The following is a 25,069-nucleotide window of genomic DNA, read 5'->3' as shown; positions in this document are numbered from 1 at the left end:
TGGGCCTGGTTCTAAGCTAGGGTCAACCAGTAGATATCCTTCCTTTCAGTGACCTGGACCAGGCTTTTGGACCTCCATGCTGCTTTTTACCTTTCTATTTGCATGTACTGTGACCTTCCCACTGATTTTATTTTTCTCCCTTTAATAACAAAGAACACTAACTCTCATAAGCACTTGCCATGTAGCATTTCATTGGTTGCTTTAAATATGTAACCCAGATGCTGGACTCTTCTTTTTGATGGGACTGCATGTGTGTATTTAGTGTGTAGAGGTGAGGAAGAAGGTCGTCTGTGAAATCAACCCTACTAGTAATCAGTTGGACATTTACACATGGGTTCTCTTTGCAGCCCATGACTCACACTAAAGGTGTCTCAGCTCTCTGCTAGTGATGGGGTAAAAAAATTCTATTCTTTGCCTCCTGAAGCCCTGAGAAAGTTTTAATCAGTTATTCACTTCAAAGATAGAATCCAAGTCCTATAGCACTGGTGGTGGAGTATAGGGCACAGCATCCCTGCTTCAGTTAGATATTCACCCTTGCTTAGCTGCAGGCAGGGGTACAAGGCTATTTTCTCACATGATGAAGAATATCCCCTCAGACCCCCTTTCTCTTCATATTAGCATTTCCTCTCTGCCGCTGCCCCCTCTCCAGAATCTGTCTCCTGAGGCCTTCATCTCACCTCCATTCCAAAACTGTGGCTCTTCTCCCAGCCATTTTTTGAATCTTGGAAGCCTTCAAGACTTAGGTAGGTTACAACTGTCCTTGTTCTTGCCATTTCTGCAGATAGGCAGGAAGAAAGTAATGCTATGGCTTCTCTCTCTCTCTCTCTCTCTCTCTCTCTCTGTGTGAATATCTGTGGCAATCTGTGAGGACAACTGTCTTTCTCTGATTATCTATCTGCATGACTCCAGATATTTAAGGAACAGTAGGTATCTTGTACTAAGAGGGTAAAACCTTTTGGGCCTCATTGTGCAGAATGAGTGTATTTTCTCCTAACATTGGCTCAAATTACAAAGTCCCTGTTCCAGATATTTATTTCTGTATAACAAATCACTCCAAAACTTAGTGACTTAAAAACCATCAAACCATATTTATTTTGCTCATAAAGCTATCACTCGGGCAGGCCCAACAGGGATGGCTGCTGTTCTGTGATATCCAAGATCTCAGCTGCAGAAACACATGCTCTCTCCACTGGGCCTCTCCCCCATGGTGGCCTCGGAGTGATAAACTTACATTGTGGCTCAGGTTCCAAGGGTGGGTGTTGCCAGGGAGAAAGGCAGAAGCTGCAAGGACTTTTTTGGCCTAGCCTCAGATGTCATGCAGTATCTCTTCTGCTGTATTCTCTTGGTGACATAAGACCAGTCCTGATTCAATATGGGAGTGGACTACACAAAGGCAAGAGTATTGGGATGCAGGGACCATGGGAGGACCACCTTGGGGGGCTGGCTACTATAGCGTTCCTCTGTTTAGCTTCCAAAGGCAAGCTGATTTTTTAATATAAATTAGATTAGCCTAGACTATGCCATCACTGTACCCAAAAGTTTCAGCAGACACTCCACCAGAAAGAAGAGATCAGGACACATGTTTTCTATGCTCCTTCCAGCCACTGTGTTGCCTTTATTCAATGGAATATTGAATTAGAGGCAGAGAGCGTTTGTACTCTGGCATTCCATTTTAGAGAATATAAGTCATATTATCCACTCTGGCTCTCAGAGAATCCATATTGACTCTGTACACTCAATTTTGTATCAGAGAGGGAGGAAATTCTGGATGCTGGCTTTCAAATGACAGTAAGGCATCTGAACTACCGTGAAACCAGCAGCCCTCCCATCTCAGCTCCCAACATCATGCTGAGCAGTAACAAAAGAAATAAATGGGGACTAATGATACTAGGGTTTGGGAAATAATGCTTACCTGCACAAGATGCGCCCACTTAAGTCTTTTAAAAAGCAATTGTTCTAATGCTTTTATTGGTCTGTAACAAAATAAATCAAGCTGACATTGATTCCAAGGTCATTGTAGATTGAAGTTTAACCATATTAATGACTAAGTAATTGGATGCAAGTTTGAATGCTAGGAGGAGCTTGTGGAAGAAGGCATCACAGTATATTGAATGCTTGTAAACATTAGTACAAGTACAGAGTAAGAGAGACTCCCCTACTTGATGCTAAATAGGACCCAAGTTCCTCTACTTTCTGAGGGATGAAGCACTAAAGATTCTTCTCCATTTTACATCTGCGAGGATATGATATACTGCCCTAAGGAAGAATGGATTCTGATTTGGCTACCTTTCTCCTAAGATGCTATTGGTTCTCCTCCATGTTTCTGGTTATCTGCAAGGTGGGCTTGGCCTCCAAAAGGGGGTCCTTTAGGATGGCATGAGGGAAAATGCTGCCCCTAGTATAGAGGATGTAAAATGAAATGGGGCTTATCGCTGAGACTTTTTGCCCCATTCTCTACCCCAGGTTCATCTGTACAGGAAAATGCTTTCATAACCAAAGGTGCTGCATAATCTTCAACATATAGGGCTCTTCACCCTTACCTTATTCCCATGTCACCCTCTGTATCTGTGCCTCATGCCCTTCTCTATCACTTCTGTTGGTAACTAGAGCAGCAGCAGGGACTGCCTATTGGCCACCTTTGGGCAGATCAGGTCTTAGAGGCTGGTACCACCAGCTCAGCCCTCACATCTTACGGGCAACTCCAGGACTCACTTGGAGGACAGAAGAGACAGCACAATCACAAAGTGAGGGGGACAGAGGGGAGGGGAGCCCTAGCATATTGGGGGCTGGGAAGCAGGACTTCCTGATGTTCTGCAGAGAGACAGCAAATGTGATGATGCTAATGGGCCAGTACTGGGGACACAGGTCTGGAACCAGAATCACACTTGGCTGTGGGGATCTGAGCCTCATATTGGGCCCACACCACAAGCTGGAGCGCACTCCAGTAGGCTAACTTACATCACATGGAAGGGGATGAGGTGAGTCCTCGGGGACCACTGTGGCTACCACCCTGCCGCTGCCGCCCCCTGCATGGCACTTAGCTCTCTCAGCCCCGCCCCCACCTTGGGCAGCCCCGCAATGCTGTGAGATGGGCCCTCTGTCTTGTGGCTGGTACTCCAGTCTCAGATCCATGAGTCTTGTTTCACTGTTTCCCGGGTGGTGGGTCAGTGCAGCAGCTCCTCTGCGTGGACACAGTGTGAGATGAGGCATTGCAGCGGAGCCCGGCCACTGCAAAAGCAGGAGGGGCCAGCAATCAGATGTTTTCTAGGACATCCAGGGGGACAAGGCCTCTCTTCTTTCCACTGAGGACTCTGATAAAGCCATCCTGCTCTTCTTCAGAAGTCACACAGATCTGAATGCCAAGGAAGAAAACATGAGTGTCAATGGGGAGGAAGAAATTAGGAGCTGCTTGAATCACTGTGGACTGAGGCCAGGAGCACCAACTTGGAAAAAGAAGAGCAGTTTTGGGGGTGGTGGGGGGGAGACTGGCTGTCTAAGAAAAAGGTTGAATAAATATTAGGGAGAATCTGAGTTCGGAACTAGGCCCAGGTGCTGAATGTTTTGTGAGATTCAGTTTTGTGAATGAAGATCAATAAAATGTGATTAATCATATTGTGTCCCCCTGAAGAGTCCCTATGAGGACAGAATGATATAATACTTACCACAGAACCTAGCATGTGGCACCAATGAGTCCTCAATACATATGTAAAGATCCAGGTGAACAGCTACCATTCGGCAGGCTCTTTTCATGTCCTTGAAGCTATACATGGAAGTCAAAGGAAGCTATTCATTCCTGGCCCCTAGCAAAGCAAACAGATGCTAACATCTCTCCTAGCCCAACGTGCTGGACTTAACCAGTAGGTGGGTAAAATCTATCTGGATATCCTTGTCACTTATCACTGCTACTCAGCCCTTGCAGGGCATGAAGGGTAGATGCGATCAGATGGACATAATAGGTTTTTGAAAATAGTTGCCAGTGTGTTGTTTTATCTGCTTGACCTGCTTCCATGGGTGGTAGTTATGTCTTAGGTTGGATTCTCTAGAAACAGAGCCTGAGACATGAATCCTTGTGAAGTCACTTGTGGGTGTGCTCTTGGGAAGTGGGATCTGAGGGAAACATGGCAGACAGGGGGAAGGAGCTGAACAAGGGTGAGTTCTTAGGTGGAGATGAGTCTCAGCCTGATCCCACAGGAAGCTCTGAAGCATGAAGTGCACCACAGAGTAGTCCCACTGTGAGGCAAGGGTTCTGGCCTTTTGGGCCCCATGTCAGTCATTGGCCACTGGCCGGCCTCGGGTGTGAGAGGTGTAACCTCTCAGGTGAGGCAGCTCTTGGTCAGTGAAAGGGCATTACCTAGATAAGGGGCAGCTGTGGGCTGTTAGCAGCCACAGCAGCTAGGAGATGGGTATACCCACACAGTGAAGGGAATGTGGGCAGGGAATTAACAGAAACCATTTTACGTGGATACTTAAAAGGATACTTAAAGAGCTTTATTTGTGACTCCTGGGGTTTGAGACATAGAATATACTGGATTCTGGTTCATGTTTCAGAAATTCACTGTGTGAGAAACTTGATTGGAAACAGGCTCAGACAGGGAAATAAAAAGGAGGTAATTTGTAAGAACAGAAGATGCGTTGACTATTTCCTAAAGGTCAGAGGTGAGTTGTAAGAAGGAAATAGCCCTTAGGCCAGGTTAGGTCCCGCTAGTGCCTCACAGGTAAGGGGACCATCAAAGGAAAGGTGAACCATCTAATTTTCCAAAGCTAAGACCTATTATTGCCATGCCACAAACACAACAGACAAGAGACCCCAGCGATGTGCAGGGTGATATGTCCTAAAAGAACCCATAAAAATGCCTTGAGAGCAGGATTTACCTTTAAAACCTGCAAAGACTGAGTTTTCTTCCTTATTGAAATATGCCCCAAATTCAACAACTCTATTAGTCCAACCAATGTGCATCAATGAGAACCTTTACATCTGCTCCCTCGTGCTTATATATTATTCTATTATTTTTGTATATTTTTTATTGGAGTTCGATTTGCCAACATATAGCAGAACACCCAGTGCTCATCCTGTCAAGTGCCCCCATCAGTGCCCATCACCCAGTCACCCCAACCCCCTGCCCACCTCTCTTTCCGATACCCCTTGTTCGTTTCCCAGAGTTAGGAGTCTCTCATGTTCTGTCTCCCTCACTGATATTTCCCACTCATCTTCTCTCCTTTCCCCTTTATTCCCTTTCACTATTTTTTATATTCCCCAAATGAATGAGACCATATAATGTTTGTCCTTCTCCGATTGACTTACTTCACTCAGCATAATACCCTCCAGTTCCATCCACGTTGAAGCAAATGGTGGGTATTTGTCATTTCTAATGATTGAGTAATATTCCAGTGTATACATAGACCACATCTTCTTTATCCATTCATCTTTCGATGGACACTGAGGCTCCTTCCATAGTTTGGTCATTGTGGGCATTGCTGCTAGAAACATCGGGGTGCAGGTGTCCTGGCGTTTCATTGCATCTGTATCTTTGGGGTAAATCTCCAACAGTGCAATTGCTGGGTCATAGGGCAGGTCTATTTTTAACTGTTTGAGGAACCTCCACACAGTTTTCCAGAGTGGCTGCACAGTTCACATTCCCACCAACAGTGCTAGAGGGTTCCCTTTTCTCCGCATCCTCTCCAACATTTGTGGTTTCCTGCCTTGTTAATTTTCCCCATTCTCACTGGTGTGAGGTGGTATCTCATTGTGGTTTTGATTTGTATTTCCCTGATGGCAAGTGATGCGGAGCATTTCCTCATGTGCTTGTTGGTCATGTGTAGGTCTTCTTTGGTAAAATCTCTGTTCATGTCTTTTGCCCATTTCATGATTGGATTGTTTGTTTCTTTGCTGTTGAGTTTAATAAGTTCTTTATAGATCTGGGATACTAGCCCTTTATCTGATATGTCATTTGCAAATATCTTCTCCCATTCTGTAGGTTGTCTTTTAGTTTTGTTGACTGTTTCCTTTGCTGTGCAGAAGCTTTTTATCTTGATTAAGTCCCAGTAGTTCATTTTTTGCTTTTGTTTCCCTTGCCATCATGGATGTATCTTGCAAGAAGTTGCTGTGGCCAAGTTCAAAAGGGTGTTGCCTGTGTTCTCCTCTAGGATTTTATGGATTCTTGTCTCACATTTAGATCTTTCATCCATTTTGAGTTTATCTTTGTGTATGGTGCAAGAGAGTGGTCTAGTTTCATTCTTCTGCACGTGGCTGTCCAATTTTTCCAGCACCATTTACTGAAGAGACTGTCCTTTTCCCAGTGGATAGTCTTTCCTGCTTTTTGGAATATTAGTTGACCATAGAGTTGAGGGCCCATTTCTGGGTTCTCTGTTCTGTTCCATTGATCTATGTGTCTGTTTTTGTGCCAGTACCACACTGTCTTGATGATCACAGATTTGTAGTACAACTTGAAATCTGGCATTGTGATGCTCCCGGCTCTGGTTTTCTTTTTCAATATTCCCCTGACTATTCAGAGTCTTTTCTGATTCCACACAAATCTTAAGATGATTTCTTCCAACTCTCTGGAGTTGGAATTTTAGTGGTATTTTGATAAGGATTGCACTAAACATGTAAATTGCCTGGTAGCATTGACATTTTCACAATATTAATTAATTACTTCTCCAATCCATGAGCATTGAATATTTTTCCATCTCTTTGTGTCTTCCTCAATTTCTTTCAGAAGTGTTCTGTAGTTTTTAGGGTATAGATCCTTTACTCTTTGGTTAGGTTTATTCCTAGGTATCTTGTGCTTTTGGGTTCAATTGTAAATGGAATTGACTCCTTAATTTCTCTTTTTTCAGTTTCATTGTTAGTGTATAGAAATGCCACTGATGTCTGGGCATTGATTGTGTATCCTGCCACACTGCTAAATTGCTGTATGAGCTCTAGCAATCTTGGGGTGGAGTCTTTTGGGGTTTCTATATACAGTATCATGTCATCTGCAAAGAGGAAGAGTTTGACTTCTTTTTTTTTTTTTTTAAGAGTTTGACTTCTTTGCCAATTTGAATTCCTTTTGTTTCTTTTTGTTGCCTGATTGCTGAGGCTAGGACTTCTAGTGCTATGTTGACTAGTAGTGGTGAGAGTGGACATCCCTGTCACGTTCCTGATTTTAGGGGAAAGGCTCCCAGTGTTTCCCCATTGAGAATGATATTTCCTGTGGGCTTTCGTAGATGGCTTTTAAGACGCTGAGGAATGCTCCCTCTATCCCTACACTCTGAAGAGTTTTGATCAGGAATGGATGCTGTATTTTGTCAAATACTTTCTCTGTATCTATTGAGAGGATCATATGGTTCTTGGTTTTTCTCTTGCTGATATGATGAATCACATTGATTGTTTTATAAGTGTTGAACCAGCCTTGTGTCCCGGGGATAAATCCTACTTGGTCATGGTGAATCATCTTCTTAATGTACTGTTGGATCTTATCGGCTAGTATCTTGTTGAGAATTTTTGCATCTGTGGTCATCAGGGATATTGGTCTATAATTCTCCTTTTTGGTGGGGTGTTTGTCTGGTTTTGGAATTAAGGTGATGCTGACATCATAGAACGAGTTTGGAAGTATTCCATCCCTATCTTTTGGAAGAGCTTTAGTAGAATAGGTATGGTTTCTTCTTTAAACATTTGATAGAATTCCCCAGGGAAGCCATGTGGCCCTGGACTTCTGTGTCTTGGGAGGTTTTTCATGACTGCTTCAATTTCCTCCCTGGTTATTGGCCTGTTCAGGTTTTCTATTTCTTCCTGTTCCCGCTTTGGTAGTTTGTGGTTTTCCAGAAACGTGTCCATTTCTTCTAGTTTCCCTAATTTATTGGTGTATAGCTGCTCATAATATGCTTTTAAAATCATTTGTATTTCCTTGGTATTGGTTGTGATCTCTACTTTTTCATTCGTGATTTTATTAATTTGAGTCTTTTTTCTTTTTAATAAGGCTGTTAATGGTTTATCTATCTATTATTAATTCTTTCAAAGAACTAACTCCTGGTTTTTTTTATCTGTTCCACAGTTCTGGTCTTCATTTCATTGAGTCCTGCTCGAATCTTTATTAACTCTCGTCTTCCGCTGGGTGTAGGTTTTAATTTGCTGTTCTTTCTCCAGTTCCTTTAGGTGCAAGGTTAGCTTTTGTATTTGAGTTCTTTCCAGTTTTTGAGGGATGCTTATATTGTGATGTATTTCCTTCTCAGGACTGCTTTTGCTGTATCCCAAGGATTTTGAGTGGTTGTATCTTCATTCTCATTAGTTTCCATGAATCTTTTTTAATGCTTCTCTAATTTTCTGGTTGACCCTTCCATCTTGTAGCAGGATGCTCTTTAACCTCCACGTGTTTGAGTTTCATCCAACTTTCTTCTTGTGATTGAGTTCAAGTTTCAAAGCATTATGGTCTGAAAATATGCAGGGGAGAATCCCAATCTTTTGGTATCAGTTGAGACCTGATTTGTGACTCAGTATGTGGTCTATTCTGGAGAAAGTTCCATGTGCAATTGAGAAGAATGTGTATTCAGTTGCATTTGGATGTAAAGTTCTGTAAATATCTGTGAAATCCATCTGGTCCAGTGTATCATTTAAAGCTCTTGTTTCTTTGGAGATGTTGTGCTTAGATTATGTGTCATTAACAGAAAGCGCCGTGTTGAAGTCTCCCAGTATTAGTGTATTATTATCTAAGTATGCCTTAGCTTTGGTTATTAATTGATTGATATACTTGGCAGCTCCCACATGAGGGGCATAAATATTCATGACTGTTAGGTCCTTTTGTTGGCTAGATCCTTTAAGTATGATATAATGTCCCTCTTCATCTCTTACTACAGTCTTTGGGATAAACTTTAATTTATCTGATATGAGGTTTGCTACCCCTGCTTTCTTTTGAGGATGATCTGAATGGTAGATAGTTCTCCAACCTTTCATTTTCAGGCTATAGGTGTCCTTAGGTCTAAAATGAGTCTCTTGTAGACACAAATAGATGGGTCTTGCTTTTTTATCCAGTATGAAACCCTGTGTCTTTTGATGGGATCATTAAGCCCATTTACGTTCAGAGTTACTATTGAAAGGAATTTAGTGTCATCGTAATACCTATTCAGTCCCCGTTTTTGTGGATTATTTCTTTGGGCATCCTCTTTCTTTTGCAGTATCCCCCTTAATATTTCTTGCAGAGCTGGTTTGGCGGTCACACATTCTTTCAGTTTCTGCCTATCTTGGAAGTTCTTTATCTCTCTTTCTATTCTGAATGAGAGCCTTGCTGGATAGGGTATTCTTGGTTCATGTTCTTCTTATTTAGGACCCTGAATATATCCTGCAAGCCCTTTCTGGCCTGCCAGGTCTCTGTGGAGAGGTCTGCTGCTAATCTAATATTTCTCCCCATATAAGTTAGGGATCTCTTGTCTCTTGCTGCTTTAAGGGTTTTCACTTTATCTTTGGAATTTGCAAGTTTCACTATGAAATGTCAGGGTGTTGAACGGTTTTTATTGATTTTAGGGGGGGACTTCTCTATCTTCTGGATCTGAATGCCTGTTTTCCTCCCCAAATTCTCAGCTACTAGTTGTTCAAATATGCTTCCTGGTCCTCTGTCCCTCTCTCCGTCCTCTGGAACCCCAATTAAACATAGATTTTTCCTTCTGATGCTGTCATTTATTTCCCTTAACCTTTCCTCATGGTCTTTTTTTTTTTTTTTTCCTCATGGTCTTTTAATTGTTCTTTTTTTTTTCTTTTTTCCTCAGCTTCCTTCCTTGCCATGAACTTGCCTTCTATGTCACTCACTCTTTCTTCTACCTCATTAACCTTCATTGTTAGGACCTCCAGTTTTGATTGCATCTCATTTAATTGATTTTTAATTTTGTCCTGATTAGATCTAAATTCTGCAGTCATGAAGTCTCTTGATTCCTTTGTGCTTTTTTTCCAGAGCCACCAGGTACTTTATAATTGTGCTTCTGAATTGGCTTTCTGACATCGAATTGTAATCCAAATTCTGTAACTCTGTGGGAGAGAGGACTGTTTCTGATTCTTTCTTTTGTGGTGAGTTCTTTCTAGTCATTTTGCTCAGTTCAGAGTGGCTAAAAACGAGTTGTACTTGTTAGAAGTGCAAACTCTTCTCTCCGTAGCATTCTAGATGTTCTCTATTTAAGTCTCAGGTTGAATTCATAGGTTTTCAGGATGACTTGAAAGTTATTTAGGTAAGTTGGTGGGACAGGTGACTTGGGTACCGTACTCCTCCACCATCTTGCCCCGGCCCCCCTCGTGCTTATTTTAGATGCTTATTTTAAAAATGTCCAATTAAAATATTTAAATAATGAATCTGAATACAATTTACTGACATATACACAAAGATGTTGTATCAAACTAATGTCAAATACAGAGAACAGTGGGCAAGAAATCAAAATGTAAATTCTGGCCAGAGCTCAGATCCCAACAGTATTATCCCAAGCCATAAAACAAACAAAAAAGTGATTGCAGTTTGGGTCTTCATTAGTTTTTTGAGTCATTTTCAGAGTTTTCCTCATTTGCATTAACAGTAAATTTCAGTGTCTCTCAAGCAAAAACCCAGTGACAGTTTAGGTGTGTGTCCACATATGCTCCAAATCTTTATTTCCCCCTTTTCTCTCTCAAGATTTCAGTGTAGAAAAGAAACAGTACTTGGTAGAAGCAATGGAAGAATTGTTTGAATGTGTTTCAAAAATAGGAGGCCAAGATGTACAAATGTTCATGGTTTGTTGAGTGTACTGACTTATTCTGCACCTCCTACTTAGCATCCTTGTAGTGATCTGATTTGGGGAGACCTTTCAAAGGATGAGGAGTTCTGTACCCACTATACACTGCTTGGACAGTTTTGAGAGCAGATAATGGGTAAACAGATGAGGAAGCTAAATAAAGTTGAAAACGATGAATACAAATGGTTGAAAATAGGCTTCAGCAGCTTGTACACTTCTCAGAAATGAAGGGTCTAGGATTTAAAATTCTGATGGTACAAATGCATAGCTCAGCCAGGCTTGAAAACATGCTATTTTAGGAAGTAATAACTGGGTTGGAAACATTTCCTTTCATTTTGAGGTGGAATCAAGAGATGAGAGCAGAAGATTATGAGTAGAGAGAGGTGAGAGGTGAGGGGGAACCAGAGGAATTCTGCTTTGGAGGGTCATGAATAGGGTGACCAACTTGTCTTGGTTTGCCCAGGATTTTCTCAGTCTTTGCCCTGAATGTCTCACATCTCAGGAAATTCCTCAGTCCCAGACAAAGAGGGCAGATGATTATCCCAGCAAATGTTTTACTGGCCAGGCCGCAAGAGAGATACCTGCAGTGTCTGAGGTCCCTTAATTCCCCACTGTCTGTTCCCATTTATTCATTCATTCACCAAGTTTTTACTGAGTGCCCTCTATGTGCTAGCTACCACTCCAAAAGCTGGATTAGTTTCCTATGGCTGCTGTAACAAATTACCACCAATTTGGTGGCTTAAAACAGCGCAAAGGTGTTATCTTGCAGTTTGGGAGATCAGAAGTCCTCAAATGAAGGTGAAAACTGGGATGCATTTCTTCTCAAGGCTCTAAGAGAATCTGTTTCCTTGACTTCAGTTTCCAAGAGGCATTCCTGGCTCTGGATCCTTCCTCTATCTGCAAGCCTGCAGTGTAGCATCTTAAAATCTCTCTTTCTCTCTGACCTCAGCTTCTATCCTCAGATCTCCTTCTTTGACTCTGGTCTTCCTGTTTTCCTGTTCTAAGGGCCTGTGGTGACACTAGGTTCGTGTGGATAATCAAGAATAAATTCCCATCTCAAAATCTGTAACTTCATCACATCTGCAGAGTCCTTCTTGCCATGTGAGGTAAAATATTCAGCTTTGGCAATTAAGACATCAGGCTATTGTTCTGCTTACAACAAGGTAAGGATCAAAACTATTACTATCAAACATTACTGCTAACTCTGGGAAACAAACTAGGGGTGGTAGAAGGGGAGGAGGGCGGGGGGTGGAAGTGAATGGGTGACGGGCACTGGGGGTTATTCTGTATGTTAGTAAATTGAACACCAATAAAAAATAAATTAAAAAAAATATTGTAGGAAATATGTGCCTATGTCTGAAAGTTCTACTTTCATTGGATGAAATTGGATGCTATAGGCTGAAGGAAGACTCAACCTTGATGTTTTAAGGAGAGAATCTCTAGATGGAGAGGATGTAATGAAAGACAAAGAAAATGTACTGTGGGGAGAAGTGGGATGGTTGAGAAGAAAACACTACAGGCAATACACATTAAGTTCAGTCTCTGATAGAAGCAGTTAAAGACTGGATTGGAACTTCAGAATATTAAAGGAAGTGGGGCACTATTTGAAAATGTTCTCTCAGGAGGAAGTAGAGAGTGATGAAGTGGAAAGCAATCAAGAAGTTAAAACTAGGGATGCCTGGGTTGCTCTGTGGTTGAGCATCTGCCTTTGGCTCAGGCTGTGATCTCCAGGTCCTGGGATTGAGTCCCACATCAGACCCCCCAGTAGGGAGCCTGCCTCTCCCTCTGTCTATGTCTCTGCTTCTTTCTGTCTCTCTCATGAATAAATAAATAAAATCTTAAGTAAAAGAAGTTAAAACTATAGAGGAAATATGGCAAAATAGAGATGACCCAACCAAAGAATTAAGTTCCCAAAGGAAGAAGCATTAAGATCAAAAGGCAAATGATAAACAGGAAATTTTGGCCACATATGGTAGATCAGATGTAAATATTTTTAAAAGATAGAGAACTTTTTCAACAGTGAAAGAAAATAGGCAAAGTACATAAACATAAAGGACATACCAATGCCTGATAAAACTTCAGCCTCCTTAACCATTCAGGAAATTCAGTTTAATATGAATTGTTATCACGCTATTAAAATGACAGATGTCAATGATAGTAATATTCAATTCTGGAAAGGATGTGGGGGTCACCTGAGTATTCTCACAAATAGCTTATATGGGTAGAAATTGGCACAATCTTTTTGGAAGCAGTTTGGTCATATGTATCAAGAACTATGAAAATCTTTATCTGTTTGTCTATAAATTCTAAAGTATATCCTAAGGAAGTATATCCAGAGTCATGAAGAAAGATTTTGGTTTAAATATGTTCATTGCAAAAAAAAATGTTCATTGCAATTATCAATAATAGTTGGAAAAATTAAAATGAAATATCCAACAGCAGAAGAAGATTGAAGTACATTTTTATATATCTAGATTAGAGGTTGACAAACTTTTTCTGAAAAGGACCAAATAGTAAATATTTTAGGCTTTGAAGGCCATATGGTCTTTGTTGCAACCACTCAACTCAGCTGTTCTAGTGCGAAAGCAGTTTCAGATGATAGACATATGAATGAATATAGCTCTGTTCCAATAAACTCTGTTTTAAAAACAGGGCCAGATTTGACTATAGGTCAATAGGCCACAGTTTGCCAAACCCTGGTGTATGCAATAAAATGTTACAGAACTGTTAGAAACTGTTTTGAGAGACATTTAGTGACTAAGTTAAAAAAAAAAACCCCACAAACTTAGAACACTAAATAGAATATGATACCAAAATATTAATTAGAAGAAAAGTTTGGTAGAACATATGCCAAATTGTTTATGTTGATAATATCTCGATGCTTCAATTACCTGCTATCTTTATTTTCTTCTTTATACTTGGTTGTATTTTTCAGATTTTCTCCACAATAAATGCATTTTAGTTTTGTAATCTAAAAATAATTTGTCTATTTTTCCTTAAAGCTTTGACATAACACAAAGAATCAATAAAAATAGTTCTCCTGGGATAGCAGAACTATGGATGAATTTAAAGAAATACTTTTGTGGTATTTAATAAGGATATTTTTTAAATTTCAAAAATTAAGAAAACATGCTTTGGCATTAATGCAAACTCTAGCTGTGTTCACAACAAAAGGATAACTTGATTCTATTTGGAAACAAGAGCTCTGTGAAAAAAATAATATAATAATTATTAGACAAATTAGCCCCAGAGGCAGAAATGTGATTTGATCAAAGAGATATACTGCATTTATTTTCAGAATCAAATTTCTCCTATTTTCCTGCTAAAGAGCATTTGTCTCTATATTTTTAGAGTTGCAAATGTCATACTGGTTATTTTCTGATGCTTACTAGGTAATTTAAGGCCTCACTGGCCATTGCTGACGATCTGGAACTCACTCTGAATGATGCTGGTGGCATGGGGACCTTGCTAAGTACTGGTAGTGGCCAGGCACTGTCCTGGTGTTTTCACAGATCATGTTTAGCCCTCACCCCATGTAAAGAGGGAGGAGCTACTACACTGATTTCACAGATAAGGATGTTGACATTCAGAGGCGACTTTGCCAAAAATCACAGAGGATATGGATCCATTTCTGTAGGACATGAAAATCTGCATTCTTGTTACTACATTATACTCTCCTCATTTTGACCAGCATGTTTTGAAATTTTATACCTAAAATTATTTAGGACACTAAAGTGGAGCCAAATTTAAAAAAAATTTCTCAATAACAGATCTTTAAAATCTTCTGTCAAGTAGCTGACATTTTTTTCAAAATTGGTTGCTTTGTTGATGCCAAAGATTGAAAACAGAGAATTTGTGTAGGTCTAGAGACCTCCATACCTTTCGTGGACCTGTATGTAAATGGAAATAGAAATACCTTCAGCTGTCACAGGACTACTATAGGATTTAAAAGTGAGATAATGGAAGTGAAGCTCATTCTCAAACTTCAGCTTTGATCCTGGGGGGTTTGTAAAAAGACAGATTTCCTGCCTTTACTCTGAGAAGTTCTGCAGATCTAGGTTGGAGTCCAGGAATCTGCATTTTCAACAAGCTCCCAGGTGATTCTGATTCAGGTGGTCTAAACCACACGACCAGAAACACCAGGCTGGACAAATATCAGGGGTTATGGAACTTTTTGAAAAGATTATGGGCAGATCCATTTGGTTCCTGGTTTAGGCTGAAATGCTGTGTTGTGTCTTGAACACCCCCACCCACCCCCATCTTGGAAGATTGTCAGTTCAACCATGAATGTGGAGAAGGCAGGTGTGAACTTATTCACAGAAAAGACAATTTTGGAGACTAGAGCCAAGGAATTAGTAGGAATCACTGAGTTTATGTTCTGCTTCTGGAAATTGATCAGGTTGAGCAAATTTTAATTTGTCTTCTGATTTCACTGACTTGTATATTAATAATACAAAAACAATGTTTAATTTCAAGTGGGGAAGCACAAGATTATTCCAAGAAAAAAATCAAACATGCTTGCAAAATTATTTAATAAAACTTTGCCAATAAAGATGGATATCCTCCTTGAATTTATTTCATTTAAAAGACTTTCCAAGTTTTTGGAACAGGAAATATATAGGTGGGTAAACTTGGAGAAGCTAGAAGCATTGGCATGGAACCCAGCTGGGAAAAGTGCCCGTTTGCTGTGTGGGGCATGTGAGGCACGAGAGATGGGGTCTCAGTCTGACAAGGATGATTCATTCCATTGCCTGGAATCAAGGATGACCCAGGAGGGTACTTAGAGGAGCAAGAATTTGTTTCCAAGGGGCTCTCCGGTCCTAGAACACTTGTTTATAACATCTACCTTCCCTGGGAGCCAAACTATGCAGATGGTACTGTACTGCTCTAAGTTTGTTCCACATTGTCCAGGGCACATGGCTCAGTGGAAAGCACTGGCTTGGAGTTTTCAGACCTATGTTTAAGTTCCAGCCTGGATACTTACCAGGTTTTTGCACCCTTGAGCAAGGCATATAACCTCTATGAACCTTTGTTTCATTATTTATGAAATATAAATAGTGAATAATGAATCAATAAAATTCACAGGACATGTGTGGGATCTCAAGTAAAATATAGTTACATATACTTTATAAACATATATATATGTTTATGACATAAATACACACATACATACTTATGATATAAATAATAAGTAATAATAATGATACTTGTAATAATTACTGTGGCAGTGTCTAGGACTGTATTAATTTCTTCTTTCCTTCTCTGTGAACCAGGGGCTAGATGTAAAGATTTTTCTTTTAAATAGCCATAAAAGAAGAGTATATTATTATTCTTTGAGGGTGTACTTGTTAGTTTGAAGATGATCAAATATTTGGCACTATATGTGGCATACAAAATTGTTGATCAAGTTAGATACACCAATTTTTAAAAATTATAAATCAGATATGAAGTAATATAAATATAAAGTAATATAAAATCTTATGGGACTTAGAAACTATCTTTGTAGGCAATTATAAAAATGACATTCAAGATGTTTTGGGCAATGCTATTGAACGGGGATAGTATCAAAATTATTCTTATTATTTCTTAATGATTTTACTTATTTGAGAAAGAGAGAGAGAGAGAACACACAAGCAGAGGGAGGCGCAGAGGGAGACGCGGATTCCCCTCTGAGCAGGGAGCCCGATGAAGGACTCGATTCCAGGACCCCAGGATCATGACCTGAGCCAAAGGCAAACACTTAATGAATTGAACCACCCAGGTACCCTGGGATAGTATTAAAATTATTACTATGTTTTTCATTTTGTACCTCTTTGTAGGGTGAGCCTCATCAGTTCTGACCAGAGGCATTAATTGTCTTAGGAAATATTAGAATTATCATACCAAAAGTGGAGACAGAAAGAAAGGCAAGGCTTTGGCTTTCAAAATTGGAAATTTGAGTTAATTGTGAGACTTTATTAGAAGACTGAAGAAATTTCTAATGTCTGATTTCTCAGATCATCGCCAAATACACCAAGAGCAAATGTGGAGGTCTTATGTATTATTTTACTTTATAGTGAGGATACAGGATATGACATGAAGGGAGTTGGAGTCAGAGAGGAAGTGGCAGTGGGAAGCCCTCTCTCTGCTGGAAGAAAGCAAAGAGAGGCAGAATTAGGACAAAGAGCTGAACTGTGTGTGTCTTGTCTCTTTGTCTATATCAACATTCTAGGGGTGAGATGGAAGAAGCAAGGAGCTTGAAGACATATACATGCAAAGGGTTCATATGTCACTTCTCAGGAAATCGACAGCATCATTTATTTGTTGTTGCATGTTGAACTTTACATTCAACATGGCACCAGAGCAAGATGGTGCCAGACTCCTCTAGTGTAGGGAGACAACCCGGCACTGGTGTGAGATAGTCTGGTTACCTATGTCCTGACTATATTTTATGCAGTAATGTGAAGGTGTCTTGAGTTCCAGTGAAAAGGCAGAAGCTTGGAGTCTGGACAAAGAGGCCTCACTTAGAAGAGTCTTTGTGACTGGAGGCAAATGCAATGAACTGTAGAACCCTCAGCAAAGTAAACAAACTATTCCTAAGAAACTATGAAAAATAAACCATGCATTGGTGAAGACCAGTACAGAGCTCAAACTGTGTCCACATCAGAGACCAGTGGTCCTCAGAGAAAAGCATCAGGACCAGACAGATGTCCTTACTCTGCTGCTATAATGTTATGTACATTTCCTTTTATGAACAGATACTACAAAGTGAGCTTCCTGACATTGTGGTTTTGCAGGTGTAGATCCTACCACACCATATAATACCACCAGATTGAATATTATCTTTTCTCAAAGTGAATACTTTGAATATGACTCCATTCATTTTGATTTATTTGTATTGTTCTATTTGTTAGTGACTTTCTCTGTTTTGGTCATACCTGGTATGTGCTTGCATGCTTTACTCACCTGATTCTCTTTCAGTGTCATCTGCCCCTGTTCTTTACACCCAAGGAAGGTCCTAACACATCTAAAAATCTTCTCATTTTGTTGTACTCTCTGAACAAAGTTGGCTGGAAAAAAGCCAATCCTGTCTTGAATTTTCCCCTGAAAGGAAAAAGAAGGCATGCATCCACAATTATAGCATTTGTTGTAATTTCAGTTACCAAATGATTTTTTTTAAAAGAAAGAAAAATACTTACTTTCCACCAGTCTTCATTGGTGTCTTCTAGAAGTGTAATCATGTCTCCTGGCCTGTAATGAAGAGTGAACAAATTGAGCAGGGAAGGAGAGGGGGAAAAAAAGAAAAAGATGACACTTCAGAGTCACAAGTAATAGTTTTTCATTTAAACTATTTCATAATAATCCTAAAATAAATAGAAGTAAAATAAACATGACTTCTTCCCAGTTCTCCCTACCCCTGAAAATAGTTTTGTTGCACATCCAAAACAAGTATTATTTCCATGCTGTATTTTAAAAAATAATATTAGCATTATTTTTAAAAAAGATTTTAGTTATTTATTTTGAGAGAGAGGTAAAGGGAGAGAGAGAGAGAGAGAGAGCAGGAGAACAGGCAAATGTAGAAGAGAGAAAATCTCAAGTAGACTCCGTGCTGAGCACAGAGTGCAATGCGGGGCTTGACCCCACAAATGTGAGATCATGACCTGAGTCAAAATCAAAAGTCAGGTGCTTAATGAACTGAGCCACACAGGTGCCCCAATATTAGCTTTATTTTTACATATAGAGAAGGGTTTTTATTATCTCTGATAGTTTCCTATTCACTTTTGCAGCTTTCTGTTATGATATTATAATGGATCTTTCTGAGGATATTATTATATTTTTAAAACAATATTTCTTTCCTTTATTGAATTCTTTGTTTCCTCTAGAATTGGTTGGCTTCTGCTTTATACTATCACTTCTCCTTCATGTCAGAGGATTTTCTTCAACATCTTTGTTTCTTGGTTGTTTCTTTTTCTTTTCTTTTTCTTGGTTGTTTCTTTACATTAATGACTAAAAACAGAGGTGGATAGGTGTGGACCGCTGGGTGGACTTCTCTGCTATTACACACATCTGCATCTGCACTGGGTCTTTCTCCCAAGTGCCAGGGCTAATTTCAGGCTCTGTTTAAGAGAGCAGGGTGCATTGATTGGGGCATCTCATTTTTGGGTGGTTGGAAGTGTAGCAGGCAAGCTGTCTTGGGTGTCCTACCACTACTTCAATGGCTAAAACAGGATGGCTCTCCTAACCCTGGTGGGGGAGAGGTCAGTTTATTATCCTGTTAAGTACCATTACCTTTTCATTCCCTTCCCCTGTTCTCTAGATGATCTGGGGTCTAGAGTTATCTAAACACAGCTCTTTTTCTTTCTCAAACTTCTGTGCTCACAGAGAAAGCCTCCTTAGGCATGAGTTCCCTCTATTCTGAGTACAGGTGTTCCTTTGATTCTGGAGTCAAACAAACACCATTGCTGCCTGTTGCTCATTATAAACAGTAATGTGGGAGTCTGTATCAGTTATACACTGCCATCATAATTCACCAAAACATATAGCCACAAAACCTCAATGAGCTGCTCACATGCCTGGTTGTTGGCTGGCTGTTGGCTGGGATGTCTGGAGAGACTTTGCCCTATTATCTGTTTCTTGTACCCCAGAAAGCTAATTTGCACATTCATGCCAATGCCAGAATTTCAAGAGCAGCAAGGCTTGGAATTGACACATTGTCACTTCTGCCTCATTTTATGGGGCAAAGCGTGTCATGAGGCCAGCCCAGACTCAAGGGACAGGATAGAGACTCCACTCCTGCGGTGACAGAAACTGGAAAGTCTCATGGCAAAGGGCAGGAGCACAAGAAAGGGTGAAGAATTGGGTCATTCGTGCAATCAAGCCACTGGAGACACCCTCATGTTCTTCAATGAATTTGCTATGAGTTCAGTGTCTCCATGAATGTGTCCCTACACCTAAAAGTTACTCTTGCCTGAGCATTCTTTGTTCTTTAGGCATCTTCACTATTCTCAATACTGTTTGCTACAGTTTGCCTGGAAATTCTCAAAATCTGGGGTCTCAGCATTATTTCTTGTTTTCTAGTACTTTTATGGATGTATTCTTAGAGAAATATATTTCCTGACATTTTAAGGGATTGGAGCAAGAGAAGAAGTAGATCCGTGGGCTCATTTTGCTACTCTGATTCAATCTCCTCTGCTGTCATTTTCAATTCTCAGTTAATATCTATCTTCATAGGGGATTCTAAATAGAACAGGCTTGTTGCACCTGAAGCATTAAACATGAGTGGCATTTTGGTATTTCAACAGTCACAGTTCCATGCTGATGCCACAGAAAGCGAGATGGCTGAAAATCACTCTTTTCCCAGATGAGGGATTTAATTAAGCAGCAAGGATGAAAGCTGATGTAGAAAAATCTTTCTAGTTCCAGCAGATTTTACTTAACCTAATAACCTAAGAAACCATGTGTTAATATCAAGTACAATGACTTTGCTGATGGTTTGGCAGAAACTGGAAGTAGAGAATAAAGCTGCAGATGGGGAGAAGTACCTTTTCCTAATGGTGAAAAAGGATGCTGTCTGGATCCAACCTTTGGTTTTACAGTCTAAATAGACACCCATTTTTTACCATGACCCATGGTAACTAAACCACATATTAGAACAAGGCACTCACTTGAATACAAGTTATAATATTATGAGCAATACCAGACACTCTCCTGACAGTGTGATGAGGATTGTCTTATCCTATAAAAGAGCACCATCAGGACCAGAAAATTGCTTAGTGAGAGAGGAGAATTACATTCAACTATTTATTATTTTTGTTTGTTTGTTTGTTTATCCATTCATTCAATAAATATTCCAGAATGTCAACTCTGGGTATTCTTTGGAGAATAACATCCTCACTGGAGTTAATGTTCTAGTGAGAAAGATGGATACAAATAAGCAAATATATAATACAACATTTAATACAGTTTTAAATAAGAAGAATATAGTCTATATGTATAACTGATGAATATATAACTGCAAATTGTCATAAGGGCTATGAAGGGAATAGATGGGAGGCAGTTATAAAGCCTAAGAGTAGACTCCTGATATTAGCCAATTACTCTAATCATCTGATGGAGACAGCTAATGCCTCTTTTTCTCTGCAGGCAGGATCTTGCCCCAGGCAGCACTTGAATCCAAGACAGCAATGCTCTGCTATCTGGGTCAGCAAACCTGTGGCCCTTGGGGTGTTGCGCTGCCCCTTGCCCCTGCCTGGCATCACCCATCAATCTCGGCACTCTTTCCACTGCAGTTGCACTCAGACTGAGACTCCTTTTCAACATGGGGTCTAGGCCAATGCATCTGAGTAGGCTAACAAGATAAAAACACGGTGTGTTTTATGATATTTTAAATTTATTTTTGAAGAGGTGTCTTGACCCAATTTCTTTTTTTTAAATAATAAATTTATTTTTTATTGGTGTTCAATTTGCCAACATACAGAATAACACCCAGTGCTCATCCCATCAAGTGCCCCCTTCAGTGCCCATCACCCATTCACCCCCACCCCCCGCCCTCCTCCCCTTCTACCACCCCTAGTTCGTTTCCCAGAGTTAGGAGTCTTTATGTTCTGTCTCCCTTTCTGATATTTCTACCCATTTTTTCTCCCTTCCCTCCTATTCCCTTTTACTATTATTTATATTCCCCAAATGAATGAGAACATATAATGTTTGTCTTTCTCCGATTGACTCATTTCACTCAGCATAATACCCTCCAGTTCCATCCACGTTGCAGCAAATGGTGGGTATTTGTCGTTTCTAATGGCTGAGTAATATTTCATTGTATACATAGACCACATCTTCTTTATCCATTCATCTTTCGATGGACACCGAGGCTCCTTCCACAGTTTGGCTATTGTGGACATTGCTTCTGTAAAGACTGGGGTGCAGGTGTCCTGGTGTTTGACTGCATCTGTATCTTTGGGGTAAATTCCCAGTAGTGCAATTGCTGGGTCGTAGGGCAGGACTATTTTTAACTCTTTGAGGAACCTCCACACAGTTTTCCAGAGTGGCTGCACCAGTTCACATTCCCACCAACAGTGTACGAGGGTTCCCTTTTCTCCGCATCCTCTCCAACATTTGTGGTTTCCTGCCTTGTTAATTTTCCCCATTCTCACTGGTGTGAGGTGGGATCTCGTTGTGGTTTTGATTTGTATTTCCTTCATGGCAAGTGACCCAATTTCAAACTCTGGTTAGAGGTCAGCCAGCTCCCCTTAAGCAACTGATTAAGTCAATACCCCAACTATTTCCCTTCGGACTTTCACAGTCCAGGCCATGATGCACCAGCCCCAGCCTTAACTGCTCCTGGGGCCAGGTAGCAGACAACTAGGGACAGCCCTTATGCCCTGGAATCTGTGAAATTATTCAAATGAGCTAACCCGCAGGGAGCCTGGAAAACCAGCTAACCCCAGCTGCTGGCCATACAAAAACTGCCCTATAGCCTGAGTAATCTTTCCCCTGACTCCCAGCTGCAAGCCGTGTGGCCCTGGGTGGCAGCCCTCCACGCTGAACTGTGTATTCTTTGCTCAATCGATTCTCAACCTAGTTGTCTTCTCCCATGCTGGTGTTGGTGCAATCTGTCCTGCCATCAAAGAGCTGAGTCTAAACATTCTGTCCACTCATTCTACCTAGGGAGAGTCTTTCCATTGTTCCTGGAGGGATGGAGGCCTAATGCCTAAAAATCCTCTTTCCCTGGTTGGTCTTAGGATGGACACTGCCAGTTCATGACTCTCTGTCTCCAACTGTTTCCTGCTTCTGGGCTGACCAGCCCTCTCTTCATGGAACAATTCTTTTTCATTCTGGGTTGTCACACTCCAAAGTCCTGCTCTGGTCTAGCAGCTACACTCTTTCTTTCAGGAGACTTTATGTCCCTGATCCATAATGTGCAGTCTATAATTTACTCTATTTCCAAATTCCTGGGGATGAACTTGTCAGGCCCCCAAATATTAAAATAAAAAAAAGTTTCCCTTTGCTTGATTCAATCAGAGTATCCTAAGTTTGGGTAACCATTTTGCTGTACAGTACCCAAGAATTATACATGTATAAAATACAATGCAATTCATAAACAGTAGAGGCATAGTTTCTCTTTGACTGATCAGAGTACCACAACTGGCCTTTTCTTTTGGTTTACTCAATGAAATAAAGGCTCAAAGTTCTAATTTCTTCCTGAAAGTATAATTTTTTTCACTTGGAAGTTTGAAGATCTAGTGATTTTTACCTTTTAAGTGGGTGTTCCCTTAGGTTTTTGGCAAGGATGGTTGGTTCATGAAATCATCTTTGGCCTTTTAAGTGGCTTCAGTGTGTTTCAGAGCTTTGAAAAAGTTTTTCCCTCTTTTTACATCCACTCATCCCTCTTGCCCTCTACTCCAGGTAGTGACAAGAAAGGTGTGGCAAGAGCTGGAGGCTGGAGTTATTACTCTACCACTCAGTGGTTGATTGTGACGGAGGTGTTGGAATAGCAGAGGAGGAGAGCCAAACAGTCTGGAGAGGGCAACAGGTTCACTGAATGAAATGGGTATGGCCACGTCCATCTGCACTCAAGTAAGAAGGTTCAGAGAGACTTTACCAGTTTTAGGCAGGATTTGAATCCACTACTAAACCACTAAATCAAGCTGTCTCTTATAACCACCCAAACCTTGTGAAACTCATCAGAACTGCCCGTTTTACTCTGCAAGTACTTTCAGATATCTTTAATATTTCTTACCCTTTTCTATTCATCGGGAACAAAAAATCAACCAACCAAACAACAACAACAACAAAGCTCCAACAGACCAACCAACCAAAACCAAATAAATATACACAAACCAAATCAATCTTACAGCAACCTGCGTCATTCAGCCAAAGGAGATGTCCTGGAAAAACCAGGTTACGGGAACATAAAAAGGAGCCAAATTGCTCCATTAACTTCAGATCTGCTGCTTAATTTTTCACAAGACCCACTTCTCAATTTCCATAATTCTGGTCCAGAGCCTTTTACAGTCTGGGCACATGGGTAGGTAATGAGGAGCTCCTGAATCCCAGGTTGATTTTGCCTTAAACCTAGCATCTGTGAGACTGCCTGCATTTCCCCAAGTCCGGAGAGTTGGTGTGGAGAAAAAGCATTCAGATAAAGGACCATTTGGATGAGACTTGGTAAATGTTCCTGAACTGTCACGGATCACGCTTTCCAGAACCTAATTGGAAAAGGCATCTGAGTGAGAAGATGGCTGCTGAGCACATTAGTGGCATTCAGGAGGGTCTGGGTTTCCTGACATAGTGCAGCTTCAGAACATAATATGCATCAGAGACTTTCCTCAAATAGCCTTAATTGCATTTTGATGTCCTGGTGACTGTGAAGATTATTTTTAAATCAAATTGGTGCATTAGAATTACATTTAGTTTTAATTAAGTTGATGCATTTGCCAAGCAGTAATTTACTTAGAGAATGGAAACGAGACACCAAGGGGGTCTTATTCTGTCTCAAGGGCTCTCCTTTTCTTATTTTATGAAGGATTTATAAAGCCTTACAGAGTGAAGGACATAGCCACGCAAGTTGCAGGCCAAAGCCCAATGTGGACGGGAATACCGAACATGACCAGGGATCAGGAAGCCTGCCTTATGGTCCTGGGTCTGTCATTGGCCCACTGCGTACCTTTGGATGTCACAGCTGCTCTCAAGTCTGGCAGATACTCAGAATCCAGGGGAACACTTACCCATTCAGAACTCCAAGTGGCATCTGATCCTCTAGGCCTGGTGGGCGGGGGGAGCCCAGGAATCTCTATTTTAATAATATTCTCTAGGAGGTGAGAAGTGGTTTGAAAATCCCAACCATAGTTTTCTCCTCTGTCAAATACTAACTGCTTGGGTGACTTCACAGATTTATGAAAAGAATTCAAGGGGACGTCAGGGAAAATTGAGGAAACTGTGAAAGACTCTCAAATGGGCACAAACATTACCGATCTTGGTGTCCAGTTCATCTTTCTGGCCATCTCTCCCTTTCACTGTTTTTGGGCTATTTTACATATTTTCTACAAGCTGTAGAAAATTGGTGATAATGCAAATGACTTTTGTCCCTAGAAATGCAAGTGAACTGTGTCTGGTGGGATATAACCAGTTGTTGCTTCTGAAGATTGACCAGTACGGCATGTATTTGTAAATTCATGTCAGCACTCCTGCTCACCCATGTATGTGTGATGTTTGAATCCTCCTTTGTACCAGATAAACATTATACTGGTTTTCTCACTAATTAATAAGTCAAATAAAAATTTTGACATGTGTTTATTTTATATTTGTATAGACTCATGATTTCACCTTAATTTAAAAAATTAGTAGTGAACTAGAATAACTTTTCATG

General features: G+C 40.5%; 1 protein-coding gene across 5 annotated transcripts in view; it reads right to left on the bottom strand.

The window, feature by feature from the left end:
• Positions 1–1,064: 1,064 nt before the first annotated feature.
• Positions 1,065–25,069, bottom strand: part of STAC (SH3 and cysteine rich domain) — a 149,064-nt gene continuing 125,059 nt past the window's right edge. For 4 of the 5 annotated variants that reach the window (XM_025461372.3, XM_049099864.1, XM_025461374.3 and 1 more), the window contains 3 exons: positions 17,904–17,955; positions 17,671–17,808; positions 1,065–3,352 (listed from right to left, as the gene is read on the bottom strand). In XM_025461372.3, the coding sequence (XP_025317157.1) occupies positions 3,254–3,352; positions 17,671–17,808; positions 17,904–17,955 (289 nt within the window). In that variant the 3' untranslated portion in view covers positions 1,065–3,253. Of the gene's footprint in view, positions 3,353–3,651; positions 3,761–17,670; positions 17,809–17,903; positions 17,956–25,069 lie in introns of those variants that run through there. The other variant, XM_035705131.2, reaches the window with a different exon arrangement.

This window comes from Canis lupus, chromosome 23 (genome assembly GCF_003254725.2).
Source record: "Canis lupus dingo isolate Sandy chromosome 23, ASM325472v2, whole genome shotgun sequence".
Taxonomy (NCBI): Eukaryota; Metazoa; Chordata; class Mammalia; order Carnivora; family Canidae; genus Canis; species Canis lupus.
The sequence above is the reverse complement of the archived record's forward strand: the minus strand, read 5'-3'. Positions and strand labels throughout refer to the sequence as shown.